The sequence below is a fragment of the Danio rerio genome, chromosome 25 (genome assembly GCF_052040795.2).
Source record: "Danio rerio strain M-AB ecotype USA chromosome 25, GRCz13ab, whole genome shotgun sequence".
Lineage (NCBI taxonomy): Eukaryota > Metazoa > Chordata > Actinopteri > Cypriniformes > Danionidae > Danio > Danio rerio.
Window position 1 is genome coordinate 37,027,501 of NC_141045.1, and position 16,286 is coordinate 37,043,786.

The 16,286-nt window shown below is 35.0% G+C and overlaps 1 protein-coding gene across 3 annotated transcripts in view; it reads left to right on the forward strand.

Moving 5' to 3' along the window:
* The window catches only part of otud7a (OTU deubiquitinase 7A), a 192,211-nt gene that overhangs the window by 162,598 nt on the left and 13,327 nt on the right, over positions 1–16,286 (forward strand). For all 3 annotated transcript variants that reach the window (XM_087312550.1, XM_087312552.1, XM_087312551.1), the window contains 2 exons: positions 1,541–1,668; positions 2,534–2,683. In XM_087312550.1, the coding sequence (XP_087168676.1) occupies positions 1,541–1,668; positions 2,534–2,683 (278 nt within the window). The remainder of the gene's footprint in view (positions 1–1,540; positions 1,669–2,533; positions 2,684–16,286) is intronic.

A 16,286-nucleotide genomic window follows, 5' to 3' on the forward strand; every position in this document is an offset into this window, starting at 1 on the left:
TCCCAACTTAAACACAACTTCCTGTTGTTCTCAGACAGGGTGCTTTCACAATACTGTGCTTGACATGAACTGCTTGCGTAAAAGAAAAATATCAGTTCACTTTATTCAGATACGAAGTGCATTATATATGAGATAGACAGAGTTTTATCATGCTGGACTGTTTTTATCTCCTGCATCAATGCTGTTGGATTGAATATATTCTGAAATGTTTCTGCACAGGATGCTGTATTGTGAATATCGTCACATTTATGAAGGTGTTTCGCTGCCCAGTATATATTTTTGCATAAATATGCTATTTTTAAAGTGCAAAACGTACAAATTTTAGACGCTGTTGCAAGGTTATTGTGGTAATGTAAAACTGAAACTAGTTTTATTACTCAAAAGAAAATAAAAATCAAATATTGAGCTGATTGCTTAGGAGACATTTATATTACATCGATGTACTATAATCAATTAAAAATAAATAAATGACTAAACTTGATAAATAAATTACTAAACTAGGAGAAATTGCAAAATTTCCCAGGATTGTTGTGATTTTTTTTTTAATAGTTGATTATTATTTTTTTTTATTGTTTAAATTCCAGTTGATGTTTTATTCTTTTTGTTGGTCAGTTTTTAAATATGTCTGTGTAGTTTTTATTTTATTTATTTATTATTTAATTTAATTTATTGTATTTATTTATTTATTTATTTTTATCTTTTTTATTTTATTAATATTTTTTTATTAAGTTGTTAAATTTTATTATTTTTACTTAATTTATTTTATTTTTATTTTATGTTGTGTAGTTTTTATTATGTTATTTAATTTTTTTTCATTTAATTTATTTTTTATTTGATAATTTTTCATTAATTACCTTAATTTAATTAATTAATTATTATTGTTTTTTTATTTTATTTTATATTTTAATTTCTTTTTATAAAATGTTATTATATTTAATTTAATTTATTTATTTATTTTAATTTATTTTATTTTTATTTATGTGTAGTTTCTAATTTATTTATTTATTTATTTATTTATTTATTTTTATTTCATTTTATTTATTTATTTTACTTTATTTTTGTTGTTTATTTTGTTGTTTATTTTTTATTTAATTAAATTTTTATTTATTTGAGTTTTTTTTCTATTTTATTTTATTTATTCAAAATTTATTTAATTTCTTTCATTTATTTCTTATTTTATTGTTTAGTTTAATTTTTTACATTTTTATTATTTTAATATTATTTTTATTTAATTAGATTTATTTTTTTTATAGTACATTGGGTACAAAAATAATTAATAAAAATAAATAATAGGTGTTTTAATAGTGTTTGTATCAACGTCCAACACATTTAGACACAAGACTTTTGCTGTTTGTTCAAACCACTTATTTAAAATGAGTTGAATCAACACAATTCTTAAGGTTTCTTTCTGACAACCTAATTGTTTTATGTTCAATCCATTTGGAAGTATTTTAGGGTTTTCCTGCCCCTTAATTTGTTAAATATTCAGCATTCAGCACTAATGTTTCATCAGATCCATGTGTGTGTGTGTCTCCTGAAGGGTGGATAACTCTGAAGACCCGGTGTATGAGAGTCTGGAGGAGTTCCATGTGTTTGTTCTGGCTCATGTCTTGCGGAGGCCGATCGTGGTGATCGCGGACACAATGCTCAGAGACTCCGGCGGAGAAGGTCAGATCTGCTTGCACACCACCAGAGGGCGACATTCACACACACTTTGTTTTGTTTGTTTTTTGGGGAGCTTTTTACCCTCTGATATTTGCAATGCACAATCCCTCAGTATTTTGGGGTAGATTTAAAAGAGGGTAGCGTATTTTTAAATCATCGCTTAACTTACATTTCTAGGAGGCTTTTATTCATTTCTTTTAAACCTGAATAACTTATTTAAATGTTGAAGTTACGTAAAATCATGTGTTGTTGTGACTTTTTGATCGTGTTGTGTTTTGCAAACTACTCTTGTTCTTGGCAATCAAATAAATGAACGCATATTGAAATAAGTAATGCCTCATTTGCATAATAAAACATAGAAGCTTGTAATTATTAGATGTTTGCAATTCTTTGTGTACTAAAAGTTCAGTTTTTTCAACTTTTTTACCGTTTACCAGAAGTTAAATATAAAAATCACCTTTATTTTCTGGTTGGAAAGCAATTAAAGCTGTTATCGAGTGTCATTAAATGACGAATAACTCAGCTGTAATGACATGCATGAACGCTTTAGGGATTTAATGAGGCCAAAAAATTACTTTAGCTGTAATTCCTGTCAATCTACTGACTTTCTTTATTTTTTACAGCTTTAAATCTCCAAAAAAAGATTAATATGTAGATTATTTAAATGTCTCGAGTCCATGTAAAAGCCTTCATTCTAAATTGATGTATTATTTTTCATTTGAGATATGATTTTTGCTTTTGTTTATTGCACAGAAGGGCGAAAAATCTTGTCCTCAACTGAACGTGTGTGTGTGTGTGTGTGTGTGTGTGTGTGTGTGTGTGTGTGTGTGTGTGTGTGTGTGTGTGTGTGTGTGCGCGCTTCTCACAGCGTTTGCACCCATCCCGTTCGGAGGTCTGTATCTGCCGCTGGAGGTTCCTCCAAACCGCTGCCACTGTTCCCCGCTGGTGCTCGCTTACGACCAGGCGCACTTTTCTGCCCTCGTGTCCATGGAGCAGAGAGACCAGCAGAGAGAGCAAGGTAAAACACACACAAAATTATTCACCAAACGATGTTTAACAGAGCAAGGCATTTTCACAGTGTTTTTATTATAGTATTATTATATATATATATATATATATTATTTTTATTTAATATTTTTTCTACTAGAGAAAGTCTTATTTGTTTTATTTTGGCTAGAATAAAAGCATTGTTTAATTTTTTAAACACCATTTTAAGGTCAACATTATTAGCCCCTTTAAGCTATTTCTTATTTATTTATTTTTTTGCTAGTCTACAGAACAAACCATCGTTATACAATAACATACCTAATTAACACTGAATTAATAATAATCATAATTCATAATATAATAATCTATATCCTATGCAAATAAAACACATTTAATTAGATTACAAATAAAGTTAAGTGTAATAAAATGAAAGGATGCAGGGAAAAGGTATTGAACACACGAAGAAAGGAAGATGTAGAAAGGGAGTAAAAGCCCAGACAGCAGCTGTAATCTCTCAGTAGTTCTTCAACAACCCTCTGCCCTTCCTCAGTCCAACATCTACATTAGCAGAAGGATGAAAATGAAGCCAGGGTGGACATTTCAGCAAGACAATGATCCAAAACGCAGCCAAGGAAACTCTCAAATGCTTTCAGAGAAAGAAAATCAAGCTGTGGAATGGCCCAGCCAATCACCTGAACTGAATCCAATAGAGAATACAAAATAAAGCTCAGATCTGATTGACAAGACCCACAGAACCACCAAGATTATTGAAGTCTGTGATAAACTCACACATGAGCAATGCATGTGACTTCATTCTCCATATCAGAGGCGTCTTGTGTGACTCTTTGGTCTTTTTGTTTGTCAGTTTTTACATATGTCTGTGTAGTTTTTATTTTTATTTTTTTATTTTATTTCCTTTATTTTATTATTTTTATTTTATTTCGTTAATTTTTTTTATTCAATTATTATATTATTTTATTTATTTTTATTTAAGTTTATAATTTTTTTATTTTATGTTGTGTATTTTTTATTTTATGTTATTTCATTTATTTTAGATTTTATTTTATTTAGTTTTTATTGTAATTGTTTTATTTTTTAACTTAATTTAATTAATTAATTAATAATTAATTTTTTTACATTTATTTATTATTTCATATATTTTTATTTAACTATTATTTCTTTTATGTAATTTTATTTATTTTATATTTTATTTTATTTATTTTTTATTTTATAATGTTTTACTAGTTAACTTAATTGAATTAATTAATTAATAATTAAAATTTAAAAATGTATTTTATATTTTATTTATTTTTATTTAATTGTATCATATTTAATTTATTTAATTAATTAATTTATTTAGTGAATAATTACAGTACAAAATGCTCTAATTTCAGACTGTACCCATGATGACGCCCTGAGCACTGATAATCTCCTCAGCTGAGAGGCTGAATCAGTGCATTAAACTGCATTATTCCTCCTGTTTTTCTCTGTCCAGTCTCTGATCGACCCGAGTCGGCCAAATGTGCTTTAATAATTGATCAAAGGTAATTAGATTTCAGGTCTGCATTATTCATCCGGCGTGAGATGGACTCGCTTCTTTGCTACAATTTCGAGCTCATTTCAAGTCAGCAAACAAAATAATTAACAAACAAGGTTCAGACTCCGAGAGCACGTTCAGAATTTAATTACGCTTTTTTCCACAGTATTGAGTATTTATTTTCCTACTGTATATGGTTACAGGTTTTCAGCTTTCTACAAAGTATCTTCTTTTGTGTATAACAGAAGAAACTCATAAAGGTTTGAAATCACACAAGGAAGAGTAAATAATGAGAAACTTTTCATTTTTGGGTGAACTGACCCTTAAAACCCTAAAAAAGTACAAATTACTAAGAATTAAGATAAACGGCTTAATATTAAATATTAAGTATGTAATTAAGCATGTCTAATGTACATGTTTTTGACAAAATATGATTTTCTCCTCTGTTTATCTGTGAAAGTGCATCTACAGGTGTTTCTTTAACCCAGAGATGCGCAAAGTAGTGCCCACGGATCAAAACTAGCCCTTGGTAATCTTTGATTTGGCCCAGCATCCAAGATTATTGTAAAGTTAACAAAAAAATCAAAATATTCAAAAAAAATTATCAAAATATATAAATATAGATACACGGTTGAAGTAAGAATTATTAGCCCCCTTGTTTTATTTTTTCCCCCAATTTCTGTTTGACGGAGAGCAGGTTTTTTTCAACACATTTCTAATTATAATAGTTTTAATAACTCATTTCAAATACATTTATTTTACCTTTGCCATGATGACAGTAAATAATATTTGACTAGATATTGTTCAATACACTTCTATACAGCTTAAAGTGACATTTAAAGGCTTAACTAGGTGAATTAGGTTAACTAGGCAGGTTAGTGTAATTAGGCAAGTTATTGTATAACGATGGTTTGTTCTGTAGACTATCAGGTAAAAATTATCTTAAGGAGGCTAATAATATTAACCTTAAAATGGTGTTTAAAAAATTTTAAACTGCTTTTATTCTATCAGAAATAAAACAAATAAGACTTTCTACAGAAGAAAAAATATTATCAGACATACTGTGAAAATGTCCTTGCTCTGTTAAACATCATTCGGGAAATATATTTAAAAAAAAAAAGACTATAAAAATCCAAGAGGGGCTAATAATTCTGACTTCAACTGTGTATATTATTTTAGCGGGTGTTGGTAACAACCAAAGAAACCCATATATGCAAATGAAGCAAATCTAATTAGTTTACAAATGAAGTTGTGTATTAAAATGAAATGACGGAGGGAAAAGTATTGAACACATGAAGAAAGGGAGCTGTAGAAAGGCAGGGAACCCCCAGACAGCACTTTAGCTTTAGGGAATAAAGTTTTTAACTTAAGTATGCAAGTATGTTTATTACTTTAAATATGTAGAAATAGTATGAAAATTATGCTAATATGCAGTTTTGAATGTATGTGTATGAATCTGAGGTCAGAAGGCGAGTATATCAGTAATGTTTTATTTGATTTACTAGTTCATTTATTGATATTATTCATTCATTCATTTAATTTTCGGCTTAGTTCCTTTGTTTATCAGGGGTCGCCACAGCGGAATGAACCGCCAACTTATTCAGCATTTGTTTTACACAGTGGATGCCCTTCCAGCTGCAACCCAACACTGGGAAACACCCATACAGACTCTTTCACACACATACACTACGGACAATTTAGCTTATTCAATTCCCCTATAGCACATGTGTTTGGGAAACTGGAGCACCCGGAGGAAACCCACACAGGGAGAACATGCAAACTCCTCACAGAAATGACTTGAATCAGCGATTTTCTTGCTGTGAGGCGACAGCATATTCATTGATGTTAAGTTATCAATGGAAAATAAATGGTTCATTAAAGCCAAATGTCATGTATAATGGAGTTTATTTCACATCATGTCACATATGTGTGTTAACTCACCCTGAAATATTGGTGGAAAATCATTTGTATTCGCTTATAATAAATAAATCCTCCATGAGGGATGGATTCAAGGTTTATAGTTGGGCCACCGGAGCGCTGTAAATCAGCTTGACGATTAATAATTCAGATTTGTTCCTTTTAAAGAACACATTTCTGGAGTTTTGCTCTACATAAACCACATTGTCTATGCTTTATGTAAATAGCCTGTCTGGCTGCTGGATTTCTTAGAGCGTAGATGTGTGGAGTGGGCCTCTAGATGGCGCTCTGTCCTTCATTCGAGCTCCTCTACGCACCCGTTGACCCCAGGAGCATGTGCTGGGTTGTTTGAAGCAGCGGGCTGTTGACAGATTAGAGGCCTTCGCTGTAGTCACATTTCTCCAGGATATGAATGACTGACTCTGAAAATAAAAGGAAAACACCTTGCACACTCCCGTCTGGAAAACCTCCACCGCTGCAGAAAGTGGGTCATTTTTTCTGCACAGGAAATTGATGGATCACTAACCTTAAAAAATAAAGTGTCATGCTGAGTGTGTTATTATATTATATTATATTATATTATATTATATTATATTATATTATATTATATTATATTATATTATTTTATATTATTATAATATAATATTACATTATTATATTATATTAATATTATATATTATTATATTATATTATTTTATTATATTATATTAAGTTATTAAATTATATTGTTATATTTTATTATTATATTATATTATTATTATATTATATTATATTAATTTTATTATATTACATTATTATTTTATATTATATTATATTATATTTTATTATATTATATTAGTTATATTATATTATATTATATTAATTATATTACATTATTATATTATATTACATTATTATTTTTTGTTATATTATATTATTTTATATTATTATAATATAATATTATATTATATTATTATTATTGTATTATATTATTATATTATATTATATTAAATTATATTGTTATCTTATATTATTATATTATATTATATTATTATGTTATATAAAATTTTATTATTATATTATATTAATTATATTATATTACATTATTATATTATATTATATTATATTATATTATATTATATTATATTATATTACATTATTATTTTGTATTATATTATATTATATTATTTTATATTATAATATAATATTATGTGATTATATTATATTATTATTATATATTATTATATTATATTATTATTATATATTATTATATTATATTATTATGTTATATAAAATTTATTATTATATTATATTAATTATATTATATTAATTATATTATATTACATTATTATATCATATTATATTGTATTATATTATATTAGTTATATTATATTATATTAATTATATTATATTATGTTATGTTATATTATATTACATTATTATATTATATTATATTATATTATATTGTATTATATTATATTATATTATAATAGTTATATTATATTATATTAATTATATTATGTTATGTTATGTTATATTATATTACATTATTATATTATATTATATTATATTATATTATATTATATTATATTATATTATATTATATTATATTATATTATACCCACCGGCCACTTTATTGTGTGTGTTTGAGGTGAAGGAGTGCTGCTTCAGTTCCCTCTGAGCCAGATGAGCTCATCTGTTGCCGCGTGTCTGGAGACACTTAGTGCCACGAGGCCTCATACACACTTACCACTCCTTCACACACACACTAACATACACACAAACCCTCCCACACAATCACAATCAAACCAACACACACACATAATTCACACACGAACACACTCACAACCATACACATACACTCACAAACACACACATTATCACACACGAACACTAACACACTCACAAACATACACATTCATACTAACACTTACACTCAGACACACAAACACACACACACACTTATCCACACAATCACACACAAACACAATCACACACGCATATTCACACACACGCATTTATAGACACACACTCGCACACACTGAACACAAACACGCTAACACACTAATAGCCACACATTCACACTAACACAAACACACTCTCTCACAAACGCACACACAAAATCACAAATGCACACACAACCATTCACACACGCTAACACACACACTTATAGCCACACATTCACACAAACAGACACACGGTCACAAACAGACACACACAAAATCACACATGCACACACAAACATTCACACAAACACACACACACTAATAGCCACACATTCACACTAACCCACACTCTCTCACAAACACACACATACAAACACTCAATCACATAATCATACACTAACACACACAATCACACATACACAATAATTGACACACACAGCTACACTAACACACACGCACACTTTCTCACAAACACACACACTCAAACGCACATTCACAAACACACACTAATAGCCACACATTCACACTAACACATACACTCACCCGCAAACAAACACACACATACAATCTCTCACAAACACGCACACAAACACACCCACACACAATCACACACGCACACTCATAGACACACATTAACTCTAACACACTTATACACACTCACACTAACCCACACTCTCTCATAAATACACACTAACACCCACACAATCACGCATGCATACGAATAGACACACACATTCACTTTCTCACAAACACACACTCTCTCTCTCTCTCTTTCTCTCTCTCTCTCTCTCTCTCTCTGTCCTCAGTGAACTGCTCGCCCTCTGCCATTTAGTGCAGATCAGTTCAAACCAGCCAGTACATGTGGTTTAGACCCAGATCTGCTCCTCCCAATCCCCCCAGCCTCCCTTCTTTCCCTTCCCGACCAGAGTCCGTCTGTGTGTGTATGTGTTTGTCCTGGTGGCGATGCCGGATCTTCCGCTGGGGTCTGCCAGGGAGTGCCCGTCTGCCCAGTGTGTGTTCAGGTGCCAGCGGTTTCCAGAGAACACTGAGGCTCTTGTGTGTGTGTGGGAGAGAGAGGGAGTAAAGAGAGAGAGAGAGCGAGAGTGTGTGTGTGTGTGTGTGTGTGTGTGTCTCTCTCTCTCTCTCTCCCTCTCTCCCCCTCTCCCCCTCCCCCCCTCCCTCAAAAGGCCGCGTGAAGTTTTGTGGCTTCAGGTGTTCTCTAGCTTTGAAACTGACATCAATATGCTAGTGTCCTTGTGAATACGCCACCAACTGACTTGCTTTTAGCTGGTGTGTGCACGTACTGTAGAAAATTTCCACATTTTATCCTCTAGCTGAAAATGTGAACATAATCATTGATGACTCATCCTGCACTGGTGGGCGGGTTGGAATGGTTTTGGTCCAATCCGATTCATTCATTCATCCATTCATTCATTCATTCATTTTCCTTCAGCTCAAACTCCACACAGAAATGCCAACTGGTCTAGCTAGGATTCAAACCAGCGACCTTCTTCGCTACTCATCCGTTTGCACTGGCTTCCAGTTGCTGCTCGCATCAAATTCAAAGCTCTGATGTTTGCTTACAAAGCGACCTCTGGCTTTGCTCCTTATCTGCTCTCACTTCTGCAGATTTATGTGCCCAGAAACCTGCGTTCTGTGAATGAACGTCGCCTCGTGGTTCCATCCCAAAGAGGGAAGAAATCACTTTCCCGTACTCTCGCGTTTAATCTGCCCAGTTGGTGGAATGAACTCCCTAACTGCATCAGAACGGCAGCGTCACTCGCTGTCTTCAAGAAATGACTAAAAACTCAACTATTTAGTCTCCACTTCACTTCCTAATCTGCCATTGCCTCTCTGGCTCCACCATTAAATGTACTACAAAAAAAAAAGACTAATGTTTTGCTTACACACCTGAAACTTGCCTACAGCACTAATTCATTGTTGCTCTTATAGTTGTGTAAATTGCTTCCTTGTCCTCATTTGTAAGTCACCTTGGATAAAAACGTCTGCTAAATGTAAATGTAAATGAAATCAAATGCTCTCTAGTATCTGACATGCCCCGCCCTCTTCCACTTGCTTGCTTTTGATTTAATGCATTTGAGCTCAACCACTCACACTGCAAAGCGGTGATCAAACAAAATGCTATTGGCTGTTTTTTAAAGGGGAGGAGCTACCCTTTTTTGGCCCACCCTTTTTTGTGTTTTGGTTGAGATTAACGTCAAACATTGAATTAAAAAAGCTAATTTCACAGCTCTTCACTGGACCTTTTACTTTATTTGAGAATATAAACCTGTATATATAAATATCCATCGATGCGAAAATAGTTGAATTAATCCCTTAAATGCGATTAGACTCTGCTAAACCTGCTTATTAAGGATAGCATTTAGCTAAACGTATTTGTCAAGGAGAACAAAATGTGCTGAAATACCTTTCATCCACTCTTCTCTCTTTCCACTCGTAAACGTTCTTTAACTGCGGGGTAATTGTAATATGTCACTGATGTAAAACTCTTTCAGTGATTTAAGGCCCCTTTGAAGTGTTGTCTGTGATAGAGGCACTTATTTTCCCTCCACATTGCAGACTGAATGGTTTCCCTGTGACGTGCCATGCTGACGCCGCTTTAATGCACCTCCATTTTTCTGTGGTTACACTTTATATGACAGCAGTCGACCAATAGGATGCGTCCGTTGCTATTTTAAGAAGCGCCTGTCCAGCTTTACGCAGACCTCTGTTTTCTTTGGCGTTCGCTGGGCAGATTTTAAAGTCTCATCTCATAGGAATGAAAACCTTCTTGTGCTTTGACCATCTCATGCCAGGCTTTGGTTAAAAGCATCCAGATTTCTTGCATCGCAATCAGCAGCGAGCATCACAGCTATTTCCATATGCGTTGTTTGACGTGACATTGCTTTTTCGCTCACACACATGATAAATATGAATATATTTTGTATCTTCATCTTTTAGTAGGCTGTAAATGTGTTTCCTTTAATGTGGACATGTTGTTGTAAAACTGCTGTTATTATATTTTTTACATTCTCATCTCAGAGGTGTCCTGTGGTGTGACCGTCTCTAATAGAGGTCGATAAATTACAGCTCTAATTAATTAAAAAGACAATAATAAAATCATAATAAATACCTCAGGCATGATGGCAAAGAAAAATAGACGCCTGAGGCTGTTGTGAGACAGGTTAGTTTTACCCTACTGATGTGGGCCGTCGTTGCGCTAGTAATCCCGCTCAGTTTGAGAGGAACCGCCAGTCCAGACATTTGGTAATGATCAATGATGGTAATTATATATATATATATATATATATATATATATATATATATATATATATATATATATATATATATATATATATGTGTGTGTGTGTGTGTGTGTGTGTTTTATAATCCTTTATTCACTGGAATATATCATTTTAATCGTTCATGAAGCTGAATGCAGTAAATAGTCTGCATAATAAAAGGTTGATATAAACTTGTGTAAGCCAGCCTTTATAACCAGATTATTGAACGAAACAGGATTACTGCCTTTTAATAAGCATGATGTGTAAACGTCAGTCACGTGGCGTCGGCGCAGCATCAATCCGGACAAAACTTCTAACCAGCATGCACGGCTTTAGGATTTCGATATGCGCAGCGCTGCATGAAGTCTAACGCACCTTTTGATTGACATTCTCCCTGTGTACGTGTCATCAGAGGGGGAAAGCCCCGCCCACTAGTGACAATTTCCCTCATTAGCATAGACAGCCCTGAGTGAGAAGCAGCCGTTCGACATTAAAGTTTGACATTTTAGGTTTTTTTACACCGATAACATTAGTCCTGTTTTGAATCTGCCACTATGCTGACACACAACCATTTGTAGCTCCGCCCTTTTTTGAAAAGCTCACAATCTCATTTGAATTTAAAGCGACGGTCACCAAATCGACACAATTAGGATCAAAGCCTGAAAGAGTCAGTAAAGTGCTATTTGTGAGCTGAAACTTCACACACACTCTTGTTGGAGCCATTTCTTTATTGTATTATTATGTTTGGATTAAATGGGTTGGTTGGATAATACGATTATAATTAAGTTTGTATTTGATAATTGTTTTATTTAGGTTTGAGTATTTAGAATTTTGTATTCATATATTATTCATGTCTAAGTATTTGCTTTATTGTTGTGTCTTTGTGAATGAGGACTTTTATTCTGTTAAAATTGGGATTTAAGGAAGCCAGGTAGTAGGTGGAGTAGTAAGGGAAGAGGATACAATTTTCAGATCGTGAGTTTGTGTGTGGTGACGGGTGCTACTGAGAAGCAATTTCACTTATTTGATGGCACAAGATGTGATAAAATAAAGATGAGAAAAGGATTCACAGCGGACTCACGCGTCATTGTTTACCCTTACCGCGATAGCGGCTTGAAGCATAAATGCCGCTACAACTCTATATGCATCAGAGACTTACTAAAAAGGGGTGTAATAGTTCTTTAAGATGCTAATGACCATTAAACATGTCATGTGAAAAAGGCTCCATTAATTATTCGTAAACTACCCCTATACAGTTTATCTGTTTCATGTGGCCTCGGAAAGTATGTAGGCAATCAGATTCCCGCTCGTGTTTTGAAAATCGGCTTTGTTTAGCAGCATGATTGCTGTTTACAATAGCTGTAAAAAACACACACAGCTGTGAACTGCAACTCCTGAATTCGCACCTCATCAAGCACAAGCAGGGTTTGCGTGACTGAAGCGCACTAATTGTTTTCCTCAGTGGGCGCAACTGTAGTGATTGATACGACCCAGAAGAGGGGGGAGAGTCGAAAAAAGCCACAGCCATCCCGGGAAATAATGCCTCGGGAGCCACTCTCTGAAGGATTATATCACACAGGCCTCACATGACAGATATTCCCGCTCATTGCATGTCTAAGTTTCCGCAAGTCGTGCAGCCAGACACACTCGGCGTACATCAGCCTCCCCCTCGCGCCGGCAGAATGAACTCTGCTTGCAATGTAGCATGTCAGACTCTGAGCAATGTTGTCTGTCAACAACTTCTGTTTGTATTATCACTGAGCGAAAGGTCTTATTTACAGTCTCGTCATCTCCTGATTCGGATTCGAGGACAACACATACACTTAATACACACATACACTTCATTGAACATGTACACATAGACATCACCTATATACTACATAGCTGCAGGCTAACTGTTTATATATAATACATTTAACTGTTAAAAGCTATTAGCTACTGGATAATTAGTTAAAGTTACTAGCAACTAATAAAGGGATGAGCAAATCGTACTAAATTGTTCAAGCGAATTAGCCACTAAATCAAATAGTTACAAATTGCCGTGAGATTGTGTTGGACATTCTGACACAGAACGCACATTTTTAATGGAGAATAACTGACTTTAGCATTGTTTACATAGCATGTTTCTTAAATACCTACACACATATGTTACTTTAATGCTTTAGAAGAGTCAAAAACTCTTATATAGCATGTTTAAATTATCTAAAAATGAATAGTAGTCCCTTACTCTGTTTTAAATGGATATGTAATTTAATTATAGAAACTACTGCAATACTATTAAGTAATTACTCTGTTAACAGCACACAGACAATGCAGGGATACCGAATACCAACAAAAACTAGTCCACCGTTCTTTGACGTCACATTTCTGAGGCGGGTCAGTCAAAGACAGGTCCACACTACTGCCAGAAGGGATACAAAATACGTTACGCTCCAGAGTAGAACTGGCCCAAATGGACCGGCCCAAATACTCGTCGGTCGTTCTTTGACGTCACGTTTCTGAGGCAGGTCAGTCGGAGACGAGTCTACTCCACGTCAGAAGGGATACAAAATACATTACGCTTCAGGGTATAATTGGCCCAAATGGACCGGCCCAAATACTCGTCGGTCGTTCTTTGACATTGTTTCTTAGGCGGGTCAGTCGAAGATGGGTCCACTCCACGTCAGAAGGGATACAAAATACATTATGCTCCAGGGTAGAACTGACCAAAAAATGAACTGGCCCAAATACTAGTCCGTCGTTCTTTGACGTCACAATTCTGAGGTGGGTCAGTCAAAGACAGGTCCACACTACTGCCAGAAGGCATAAAAATACATTACGCTCCAGGGTAGAACTGGCCCAAATACTTGTCGGCCATTCTTTGATGTCACGTTTCTGAGGTAGGTCAGTCAAGGACAGGTCCACACCATGTCAGAAGGGATACAAAATACATTACGCTCCAGGGTAGAACAGGCCCAAATGAACCGGCCCAAATACTTGTCGGTCGTTCTTTGATGTCATGTTTCTGAGGCAGGTCGGTCAAGAACAGGTCCAAAACCTTGGCTAGAAGGGATACAAAATACTTTATGCTCCAGGGTAGAGCTGGCCCAAAGGAACCGGCCCAAATACTTGTTGGTCGTTCTTTGACGTCATGTTTCTGAGGCAGGTCAATCAAGAACAGGTCCAAAACAATGGCTAGAAGGGATACAAAATACATTACGCTCCAGGGTAGAACTGACCCAAAAATGAACCGGCCCAAATACTCGTCTGTCGTTCTTTGATGTCACATTTCTGAGGTGGGTCAGTTGAAGACAGGTCCACACTACTGCTAGAAGGGATAAAAAATACATTACGCTCCAGGGTAGAACTGGCCCAAATACTTTTCGGCCGTTCTTTGATGTCACGTTTCTGAGGCAGGTCAGTCAAGGGCAGGTCCACACCATGTCAGAAGGGATACAAAATACATTACGCTCCAGGGTAGAACTGGCCCAAATGAACCGGCCCAAATACTCATCGGCCGTTTTTTGACTTCACATTTCTGAGGCAGGTCAGTCAAGTACAGGTCAAAAACCATGGCTAGAAGGGATACAAAATACTTTAGGCTCCAGGGTAGAACTGGCCCAAATGAACCGGCCCAAATACTTGTTGGTCGTTCTTTGACGTCACGTTTCTAAGGCGGGTCAGTCAAGGACAGGTCCACACCACTGCCAAAAGAGATACGAAATACATCACGCTCCAGGGTAGAACTGGCCCAAATGAACCAGCCCAAATGCAGGTTGCCGAAATATAATTGGGTGAACTGGCAGTTGGCTGGTTATAGAGCCCAAAATTTCTGACACAGAACGCACATTTTCAATCGAGAATCACTCACTTTAGCATTGTTTTTCACATAAACAAGTATGTTTACGTAGCATGTTTCTTAAATAGCTGCACACATATGATACCTTAATTTTTTAACAGGGTCAAAAAGTTACATACAGCACCATTAAACAAGTAAACAGCCGCACTTTAACGTCACGTCAGGCGGGTCAGTCAAGGACAGGTCCACACCACTGCCAGAAGGGATACAAAATACATTACGCTCCAGTGTAGAACTGGCAATGTCGGTGTTTGGATCTGGAACTGGCCCAAGTGCTAACAACAGTCTGATCTGAAGTGTGTAAGTGTGTGTGAGTGTGCGTGTATATATGCACCAGGCCAGAGAAAGGGAGGACAGCTGCAGTGTAGGAGTCGGGACACAACCCCACATAGCTCCAGCATTCACCGTCTGACCCCGCTCTGGTGGGAAACTGTATCTGCGCTCGCACAATGAGCTGCTTGTTGCTTAGCTTTATGTATGAGTGTGTGCCCACGTGTACGGCTTTGTGTGTTATTCCGAACAGTGTGTGCTGTGCTTTTGGGAATTCCACCTACATTTCTTCCAGCTTGGACTTTGGATGCTCTTTCTTGTCCCGGTGTGACTCCCCAAGAATTTGACCCACAAATCTCTGGAAGAAACCTCACGGCTTTGGTTCGTGTGTTTCAATAACAGCGAAGGGAACGTGATGGTTTGGGGTAAATGATTTTGGCTGCTCGGTTGTTTTTTTGGATCTTTTTGTTGGCCTTTGACGACGTTTACTTCAAAGGAAGGGAGTTGTATGTGAGATTTGGAGATTGCGAAGCGATGATATATGCTTCTGTTGGGACGTGTTGTTTTGCTTGCGCTTTCAAATATGTTTTGTTTCATTTCCAAATTCCTGTAACTGCACACCACTGAGAAGACGTCAGAGATCCACCAATCAAGTCCTACTATGAAAACATGAACCGCGTCATTATAGCAACACAATCCCAGCCCCACATGCAGAGTGAGCATCAAAACAAGAGTATAGTACAACTGAACAAAACAATTATACATTTTTTAGCATAATTCACAATTAGACATATTATATAAATACAGTGCACATGGAAAGTATTGATAGCGCTTCACTTTTTCCATGTTTGTTTATGTTACAG